The sequence below is a fragment of the Pholis gunnellus genome, assembly GCF_910591455.1.
Source record: "Pholis gunnellus genome assembly, chromosome: 15".
NCBI lineage: Eukaryota > Metazoa > Chordata > Actinopteri > Perciformes > Pholidae > Pholis > Pholis gunnellus.
The window spans coordinates 5,084,779-5,094,920 of record NC_136542.1 but is presented as its reverse complement, the minus strand read 5'-3'; the positions used below and the strand labels follow the sequence as shown (position 1 = coordinate 5,094,920).

The following is a 10,142-nucleotide window of genomic DNA, read 5'->3' as shown; positions in this document are numbered from 1 at the left end:
CATCTTTATAAAATAGTGTTTACTTTAATAATCCCCAGTAGAGGAACCTTTTGAGCTTTGAATCTTTAAATTTTAAAGCGGGTAGCTATACCATGATATTTTTCTATATCATGATTTATTTTACTAATGTTGTCAAATTAATATAGTGGAGTGAAAAGTACAATAATGGTTTCCAAAATTAAGTATAAAGTAGCATAAAATGCAAAGTACAGTACTTGAGTAAACATTGGTAGCAAAGTAATTACACCTATGTAATACATTCAGTAGCACACACACAAAAATCTGTTAATAATATCATATACTTATATATTGTGATAATAGATCTACCACTTTTTACAAATGATGTATTAATACATTTACATCCTGCGTATTTGGAACGCAGCCGCGCGCGCATCAAACAGACGTCATAGGACCAATAAGACTTCTTCCTGTCTCGAGCTTCCTGCTTCGCTGCTAAAGTTCTCCTAATGGGATTTTCTGAGGAGACGTGAGTACCAGCTTCACTTCGTGGATCAAACTTCAGGACAATAAACGGACACACTTCGGACTCTATGATTCGACCAAAAACAACGACATTCATTCGTCCTGGAGGTGAGATTTAAACACTTCCTCCTCGTGCTAAAGTTAGCTAAGTCAGTTAGCAGTTTGTGGTGACTTTACCCCGCAGTGTTTAACAAGTAAAGTCCTGTAACTAAGTCCTTACGTAACTAACGTTAACTATAGTTATATCATTAATCATTAAGTCTCCCAGCATGATCGCTTTGCTTCACGTTTGTTGTAGTTTATTTACGTTTTGAGCCATTAAAGGTACTTTAGTTGATTGTTCATACTATGGAAGTATTTGTGTTTTTTTTCCACCTGTGAGTACAGTGAATTGCAGGCTTTCCTTTATTTATTTTATTTACCAAAAATTAATTTTCTTTCTCAAGAAGCAAACATACATACCATAATGTTAGAGGACTGGCCCATAAAAGATAAAGAAGAAGAAATGAGGCACACCTTCCACATATTAAGAGACACACTATGGTGAAAATAAATGATAGTTTGATAGTTGTTGTAAACATGGATCTGATCCATGCCCAGTGTCCCCAATTCAGTCATTTCCCCCAAAGTTATTATCCACTTAAGTCCATATAACTCCAACAGTTTCTTCCATTTCTGCAGAAGAAGAAGAGTCTTTGCATCGATACAGGGTGCTTTCCTTCCAGAGTCTCCTCAGAGATCAGAGATCTCTACATGGAAGTAGAAGGAAGGTCCACATAACCACGGTGGCCTCGTTTCCTCACCAGCATTATAAGCAATTGAACCACTTCCTCGTATATTTAAAGACTTTACGAGCAGATATAGAAGTTGATTTGCTGACACATGTTGCCGTAATGAAGTCTGTGCATTATGCTCTCCAGATTAACTGTATTTTGTTGCATTCCCGTAAGCCATGCAGTTTCGTACCGGTATGAGTTTTACATTTGGTGAAATACCTGTTTTATACTTACTATATTGATGTATAAATATTATGTATGATACGCTATTTTAACTCTTTCTATTGTGTTTGTGTTTATTTCTCAGCTGCCAAATCCTGAAACATGGAGGACCCAAACAGACTTCAGCGCAAAATGTCAACAGCAGGAGACAGCCTGTACAAAATCCTGGGACTGGAGAAAGGATCATCTTCAGAAGAGATAAAGAAGGCATACAGGTGCGTGTTCAATAACTGAATAGTTTAGTTTATAAAATGATATTATTGAGTTGTGGATTAGCTCCAAAGGCGGCTGCATATTCTGACCCTCACTCACTCGTTTCCAGGAAACTGGCGTTGAGGCATCACCCCGATAAGAACCCAGACAACCCAGAAGCTGCCGACAAATTCAAGGAGATCAACAACGCCAACTCCATCCTCAGTGACGAGAACAAACGGAAGATCTACGACGAGTATGGATCCATGGGACTCTACGTGGCCGAGCAGTTTGGGGAGGAAAGTGTCAAATACTACTTCCTCATGTCCAAGTGCTGGTTCAAGGTGAGAGGCAACGTGGTTTGAAAAGTGTGTTAACGCGTGAAAATTGAGCGACTGTCTGAATGAACATGTATTCCTTTTTGTAATTGTGTGTTTAGTATTCATTCCCTTTTCTTTGGTGTTCAGGCCCTGGTGGTGTGCTGCAGTCTTTTCACCTGCTGCTGCTGTTTCTGCTGCTGCTGTTTCTGCTGTGGGAAGTGCAAATCCTCAGAAGAAGAGGGCAACTTCGCCTACATGGACCCCGAGGACCTCGAGGCAGAGATCAGAGAGCAGGATGCAGGTGAGGGACTTTGCTCTTCTGATGGATATCTTCCAGCTGCTTACATAAGAAACTGGGTTTGCCATTGCTGGTACACGATACAGTAATAATCTGAACGCAACATCACAGTGACCTGATCATACATTAAACATATTCCATGTATAGTGTTTACTCTGAATGCCAGCAAACTGATCCTTTAAAGGAATACTTCAACTTTTTTGTTAATTTGTCAATCACGTCGTTTTTCTCGCAAGACTCTACGATGATTAGAGAATCTGAAAACGAAATAGATCTACGATTAAATAGATGGAGGCCAGGCTTAAAAAGCTCAAAACGATATCATCTGTTTACAAACTGTTACACAACCTTTCCAGTTTATCTAAGTGGATGCTCACTTCTTCCCAAACACATGCATTTCCTCCAACATCGTACTATTTTAAAACACTTCGGACTCGCACAGACTTGCGGAAGCATGAGGCGGAAGTTGCAGAAAGTGTTTTAAATCGTAAGATTGCTGCCGGAAAAACTTACTTTCTTATTTCTCTGGGTGGGTGTTTGCTTGAGCCTTTATAGTGAACATACACACGCCTAATGGAGATTAGCAGTCTTAAAATAACAGTTGCTTATGTAAACAGTCTGGCGCTGTGAATGACGAGAGGTATTAGTACTACCAACTAGCACCGAAGTCTGTTCTCAAATTTATACTGACGGCAAACTTCACAGAGAACAATGAAGGTCTTTTTTTTAACTGAATATAAGAGAGAACCTGCGTTCAGCTGTTGGTGAGTTTGCTCAGTGTCACATTTTGTTCCACAGCAGGAGACCATGTAATAGTTATTCAGCCGAGCTCTGAGCCTTCAGAGAGCGCCGGCACCTCTTCAGGTAAAGTTCACCTGTCGTCAGCTGCTCCGTGCCGCTTCACTAATCTGGCAGAACATGAGTCGGCGTTTGAGTTTCCTCTCGGGGGAGTTTCGGCTCCATCGAGGGCGTGGACCGTGTGTTTATCATAACACACTAACATTGCTCCCTGCAAGTGCTGCAGGATGCTGTTATTCTTCTTTCGCTTGTTGCTTATTAATATCTTTGCTTGCTTACACTTCTCACTGCTGATGATGTTATCGATGTTGAGTGCAGTGGAGGAAAACTGTGGATTAAAATGCTAAATATCAAGAGCAGTGGATCTCAATCTGCGAGTTAAGATCATTTCAGAGTAGCCACACAATCATTTATCTGATAAGGGAAATGTATATTTCTATTATCATCCCTACTTGGCAGTTGTTTATGAGCCTCTGAGTAATTATAATTATAAATATTCAAGCATTAAACTAATCAAACGGTCTTTTCTTTGAACCACTGATCTCGAGTGACTTTATGGAAGCTCCGAAAAACAATTCTGCTGTTTATTTTAGTTTTTTAACATTTGCTCCACTCTCCTTCTCCTCTACGCTGTATAATCTATAAACTAATGTACGATATCTGAGAATATTTTTACAAACTTCGGTTCTTTTCACCGTTATATATATATATATATATATATATATATGTGTATGTATATGTAATACACTCTGCTCTGTTTAGCTGTTTTTTGGGGGGAAATTAATGAAAGTAGAGACACTTTAAAGAATTCCCTTTTCTTCACACCTCCAGGGGAGAATGCACCGATCGTGATTCAGCCTCATGCGACCAGCGACGCCTCGTGAGCTGAGTGGAGTCCTGATGAAACCACGTCGTCATCAGCCAAACATGAGGAGTATAATTATGGGTTTGAATGTGGCTGACATGCAGAGAAAAAAAAAGCGATTTGATTGTGTCATTTTATTTTTACATGTGCCAATTGTATTTGATCCAATCTCGTATTTATTTTTCCTTTTTATTGTTTAAATAGTGGGTTGTATGTGGACTGCAGTGACAAAGCCACGCAGATCAAAGCTCTGGAATAATTGGTTTTTTTAATGTGCACTTTAATATCTTAAGTTCGTGTTTAAAATCCTATCGCTGCCACGACGGTCTGAGAATATTTTGGCTCTTGTGTCAGAAGGGTTTTAATATTTCTTTTAAAGCCACATAAAACGCTGGTTCCCAGTTTTTAAGAGGCCAACCACTCGGAGACTTACGCGGTGTTCAGTCACACTGTACATAGATACATAATGTAGAGGCAAAGGGCTTATTGAGATGATGAAAGTATATTGAGATGAAACCAAACTTGTTTGGACTTCCACTTGTGTTCACTGTTGTGCGTTTGTCTGTTGTGCAGCCTGTAAATAGCTCCATGAGCATTGATATTTGTAGGAGTGATGCTGACAGGCATTACGGGAACGATTCAACATTTTGGGAGAAACGGCTCGCGACTCTTCACATCATTGGACTCAAGACAGTTGTATGATTGCAGAGTTCCCTGTGTGAGTCCTTCAAATATCTATTAATTGAGAATATAGCACCATATTCCTAAATTTGGGTTTAAACAAAATACTTTTGTAATATAAGTGTCCATATCAGTTGTGCACTTTCATGTTGTTAAACACTAATTGGAAGTTTTTAATTTAGTAATTATGACTTTGTTTGACTTGAGCACCATTGACAAGTCAGAATGCGGTAGTTACAAATAACCCAGATATGACATGAACGTGACATCACGGGGCGTAATTAGCCTAGCTTAGCATAAAGACTGGAAGCAGGGGGGGAAACTAGCCTGGTTCGAAAATCTACCTCCAATGCAAACTTTCTTTCATCTAGTTTGAGACGCCCGACAAAGAAGTCCTGGGCGGATGGATACGTTATTATTTGTGAAGAATTAGTTCCACAAAACCACAGTCACTTGTGTGTTTGTTTGTTCAGAGGTTTTCATAGGCAGACTTTGTTACCGTTACACAGAGTCGGGCTAGCTGTTCCTTCCTGTTTCCTGTCTTTATGCTAAGCTAAGCTAATCGCCTCCTGGCTCCAGCTCCATACGTACACAACGCACAGACACGAGAGTGGTATAAAATAAGCGTATCTCCCAAAATATTGAACTAAATCTTTAGGAGATAATAGTCGTACTGGTGGTCAGTTCGCTGTACAAAGAAACAAACACACGGGGTGAATACTTCTTACGGTACTGAGAAAGCTCTTATAAAACTTTTCTGAAAAACACTTTTCCCGCACTTGAAGCTGGAACCAACCAACCACTTGCTGATTTGATTCATTGCCAAATATTACGTGCGGATGAATGTTTTCAGAGGAGTCGAGGCCGACTTTTAATGATGGTCTCTGTGGTGCGTGAGATGATTTATTGCCTGTATGTGCCGTGAAATGACGCTCAATGCAGGAATCGTGTGTTTGTGTAATTTCAGAGGTGTATTTTTGATATACCCATTCTAGGTTTTAGGGCTAATTGAGTGTATATTAAGAGAACGCCTTGAATTGTCTTTTATCATGTTTGTATTATATTTTGTATTTCTGCTCGTGTAGGAATGTACGGTTTGTACATTTGGTACAAATCTAAATTGTTTATGTGCATTATTTTTAGAATTTGATTTGTTTTTCTCAGGTGACTTTCACAGTCAGTCCGACTAGACTATGTGCTCATATACATTTTAAGCAAACCCAGAAATGTATGTAAAGTCAGTTTTGTATACTTGAGAAAACTTCACAAAAGTGCCAGAATATATTTTAGTATGAGTTATTTTTTTTTTTCTTCAGGTTTGAATTATTTTGATCAAACTTAAAAAAAAAAAGAAATTATATATTTAGTTTTATCATCTCAACATTCCCAGGTATTTTTTTCCAATCTTCCAACTTTTCCATGTTTCCGAAATGTTTGTTTCTGTAAAAGTAATGTCTGATCAAAATAAACTTTGGTGATACTGGAAGTGTCAGACTGTTGTCTCGTAGTTTGTACAGTTTGCCGTTGGTGACCAGCACCTCTGAGCTCAGTCACCTGCCATTGGCTCCTGTTGTGCTCCACCTCTGAGAGATAACGCGTGTTACAGCAGCTGGCGAGTTGTCCAGCTTCACTTTAACATTAAAACTAAAAGGGGAGACCCTGAAGTGTAGTCACCTGAGGATATGGAGATCTCAACAGAGAAACATCTGATTGAGACTCATTTGGAGCCTCTTAGATTGTATGTTCTTTTTACATTCTCATATGAGCTCAGCGTCGGCACAGATTTCATTTATTTAATCACTTGAATCTATTATAAGTGTATGTTTTATACAGTGCTGTCTTCTCTCAGGACGAGTTCTCCAGAGGACACATATTCAGACTCTGCATCAGAGTCTAGTGAGGATGCCTCCAGCGTGGACGGCCTGTGGCAGCCCGACCGGCTGTGCCAGGAGGCGGGCTCCATGTCGGCGGCTGAGAGGGACGAGAGACGTTTGGCCAGAAGGAAGCTTTACGTGGCCTGCGCCGTCAGCCTCGTCTTCATGACCGGAGAGGTGGTTGGTAAGATGGAAGGAAAAAAAGAATACGCATCGTCATATCTGATTTTAATCTGCCAAATGGAAAATCTTAGGGTTTCCTAACCTGGTACACAATCCTCACCTCTCAGTACTCACACACACTCACACACACACACTCACATACGTATCTCTGTCTTTTCTGCAGGTGGATACGCCGCTCACAGTCTGGCCATCATGACGGATGCAGCACATCTTCTGACTGACTTTGGCAGCATCGTGATCAGCATCTTCTCTCTGTGGATCTCCTCCCGGCCTCAAACACACACCATGACCTTTGGGTGGCATCGAGCAGGTTGAGATCCAAACCCACTTTGTTGGAATCATTCGTTTAAAGGAATAGTTTTTGACAGTTTGGTGACTTGCCTGAGCTGCTTTCTTTCTTAGAAAGATGTGAATCTTATATTCGTACATCAAGTGGTAGGGAAACTGACATCATGTCGACTGAATTGTTTCTGGGACTTTACACTCCACAGTTACAGGGTATTTTATAACCTGATTCAAGTATTTTTAGATACGGCATTTTTATATTTTAAGGCATAAAAACATGTAGCAGTCAGTATATCCAGCAGGGGTGTGGAGAAGGAATTGAAACAGCATTTAAACCTCAGTGCTGACATTTTTATTTTACAGTAAATATATAGATTGGGAGATGAACTATTAAAAAATACTAATAACTTAAAAAAAAAACTTAATTGTTGATGTATTGTCAACATTTTGAATCTATCCTCAAGTACTGTATATTTTTATACTCTCCTTCAGTTTGATATGAATGTTTTTTGCTGTCTGCCATCTTATAAACTGCTTCCTAAAACATATATCTATAGTGTTTGAGTTGTTAAATTGTTTACACTTATTATGAATATATGTATTTCTATGTGATTATTTCACCCTGGTTTTCTTTGAATGTGTAATTTACTGTCAGAGGTCAGTGTTTGTGCTACAACCTGATATCATTTACACATGTTCTGTGTTAAATAGAGATTCTGGGCATGTTGCTGTCAGTGATGTCTATCTGGGCTGTGACAGCGGTGCTCGTCATATCGGCCATTCAGAGGGTCTCTGACGGAGACTACGACATCGACAGTCAGATCATGCTCATAACTTCAGGTTGTGCTGTGGGGGTCAACGTCCTGTGAGTACGAGGGGCTCACCGTCGTGTCATTCCATCACGTCATCCACCGTCATTGGCCAGCGGTGATCAGACGCTTCTTCTTAACAAATAGTTCTGACTTTGTTTGATTTAGGATGGTCCTGATCCTCCATCAGTCTGGAGCCTCACACGGCCACAGTCACGCACTTCCCACCAGCCGGCCGCAGACGCACAAGCGGCGCGCGGGGAGCGGCCACCATCACGGCCACGGCCACGGCCACGGCAACGCCAGTGTGAAGGCGGCCTTCATCCACGTAGTGGGAGATCTGGTGCAAAGTGTCGGAGTCCTGCTGGCGGCCACCATCATCCACTTCTGGGTCAGCGTCGGCCCAAAACAGTATTGACAGATAGACTTAACATATTGGCACTTTGGGGTTTTTTAATAACATATCTTGAAAAGAAGAAATGTATCCAATAACACTAGCATTATCCTTTAAACACGTACGTTATAAGAAGACAAAATGGCAAGAAATATATATCAGTATCCTCTAATTTACTGAAACTGGGTGCAAGATGTGTGACAACTCAGAGGCCCAGACAAGACAGTTTGTACATTCAAGCTCAGTTGTATAGTTTATTATTTGTTTTAATAACATTTGTGTATTCCCCACATATCCCCACAGCCGCAATATAAAGTAGCAGATCCGATTTGCACGTTCCTGTTCTCGGTTGTTGTTCTTGGAACAACACTTCCTGTCACAAAGGACATTTTCAGAATCCTGATGGAGGGTAAACGCATCTTCCGTGCCTGTGGTGACGTTGTCGTTTCATCGACTACATTTTATTTTCACCGGTGTCGTCTTTGTTTTCTGCAGGCGCTCCTCGGCACGTTAACTTCAGCACTGTGAGAGAGCTGCTGCTGTCTGTGAGAGGAGTCGTGTCGGTTCACAGTCTGCACATGTGGAGCCTCAACATGACTCACTCTTTACTTTCTGTCCACATGGCCACAGGTAAAACCAATACAGTCTGAGTGTAGGTGATGGAAGTAGATGCTCCTGAAGTTTAATACGTTTTATAGACTATTGTCTGCTAATATATACATGGAAGAAATGGGGGGAAAGACACTTTACTATTATATTTTTTAACATTTTATATACTATACTATGACATTTTCAACATACTATCCTTTGACTTTTTCATGACTTCTCTTTTGTTATAATATACTATGACTTTCTTCTGACTTTTTGTGCCATACTACACTTTTAATGAATGTCTTTGGGCTTACATTGACTTTTTTTCCTACTTTTTTTGACATACTATACTATGACTTTTATCATTTTCAACAGACTATATTGTAACATTTTTCAACAAACTATACTATGACCTTTTTATAGCATATTATACTATATTATCTTTTACGACTACGACTTTTTCGTGGCCTAAATTAGTGGCATTTTTTTATCACATTATATACTATGACATTTTTTATACAAATTTGTAACATACTACTATACTATGACATTTTAGACATTTCTATCCACTATAGAATGTTATTGTATACAATGACTTTATTATACTATCATTTGTATGACCTACTCTATGGCATTTTAATCATGATAGTTTTGTGGCATACTACACAAATACTTTTATAGCATACTGTAGTGTGACTACTATAGCTTTTTATATTGTTAATGCATACTAATCGTGTTTTTCTGGAATGTTATACTATGAGTCAAGCTGTCAATGTAATATGATTCATATTTAAGAAGATTGTAAACCACTTCAAGAAAATGTTTCCTGTATTTGTGTCCTCAGGAGAAGACGCTGATGCACAGATCGTCCTCATGAAGGCGACAAAGCTTCTGCGCTCCGAGTTTGGCTTCTCCAGCGTAACAATCCAAGTGGAGCATTAGAAGGGAGACTGCTGACAGCACCATGACTGTTTACATTGATTTCTGCAACAATTTTTAATAAGAGGCTGATAATTACCAGGTGCACAGCTACACTTCTGAATATATTCAAAATCTTGGAGCTGTGAATCTTTGATAAAACTTTGCATTTGTCTTAATGCTGTTTACAAGGTTTGAGTTTTGCTTATTCATTTGAAAAGTCTACTTTTGCAGTCATTACACTCACAATAAATGTTTATTTATGAAGTAGCTGAATGTTGGATTTTTATCTACAGTACCCTTCCCTGATATATTTATGACTATTACACAGAAAACCTACCATGGAGTGATTGTTTTAATGTTTTGCACCTGTATAAATGCAGTGTATAAAATTTTTTTTAATTTTCATTCAACTAGACACATTCAGTATTGATAATATTCTGTTTATTAATT

At 39.3% G+C, this 10,142-nt stretch overlaps 2 protein-coding genes across 4 annotated transcripts; both read left to right on the top strand.

Annotated features, from left to right (window-relative positions):
* The first annotated feature begins 427 nt into the window (after positions 1-427).
* On the top strand, positions 428-6,118 carry dnajc5gb (DnaJ (Hsp40) homolog, subfamily C, member 5 gamma b). Of its 3 annotated transcripts, none has more exons than XM_079174986.1 (6): positions 428-591; positions 1,567-1,696; positions 1,804-2,017; positions 2,141-2,294; positions 3,093-3,155; positions 3,921-6,118. In XM_079174986.1, exons 2-6 carry the CDS (start codon positions 1,584-1,586, stop codon positions 3,971-3,973), a joined length of 597 nt encoding a protein of 198 aa, XP_079031112.1. In that variant the 5' UTR covers positions 428-591; positions 1,567-1,583; the 3' UTR covers positions 3,974-6,118. The 3 variants fall into 3 exon arrangements, with proteins under 3 accessions (XP_079031112.1, XP_079031111.1, XP_079031113.1); XM_079174985.1 differs by having other exon boundaries at positions 3,090-3,155; XM_079174987.1 differs by lacking the exon at positions 3,093-3,155.
* A 199-nt stretch (positions 6,119-6,317) lies between these two features.
* On the top strand, positions 6,318-10,102 carry LOC306706899 (proton-coupled zinc antiporter SLC30A2-like; the record flags this gene model as incomplete). Its single annotated transcript, XM_079174136.1, has 8 exons — positions 6,318-6,373; positions 6,485-6,693; positions 6,856-7,002; positions 7,689-7,842; positions 7,955-8,177; positions 8,484-8,589; positions 8,676-8,810; positions 9,619-10,102. The coding sequence occupies 8 exons, from the start codon at positions 6,318-6,320 to the stop codon at positions 9,711-9,713; spliced, it is 1,125 nt and encodes a 374-aa protein (XP_079030262.1). The 3' UTR covers positions 9,714-10,102.
* Between the last annotated feature and the right edge of the window lie 40 nt (positions 10,103-10,142).

Excerpts from the sequence above, each read along its gene's own strand:
- dnajc5gb (XM_079174985.1), top strand. The coding sequence starts at position 1,584 with ATGGAGGACCCAAACAGACTTCAGCGCAAAATGTCAACAGCAGGAGAC. Across the intron at positions 1,697-1,803 it reads GAGATAAAGAAGGCATACAG|GAAACTGGCGTTGAGGCATC; the intron begins GTGCGTGTTCAA and ends ACTCGTTTCCAG. Across the intron at positions 2,018-2,140 it reads TGTCCAAGTGCTGGTTCAAG|GCCCTGGTGGTGTGCTGCAG; the intron begins GTGAGAGGCAAC and ends TTTGGTGTTCAG.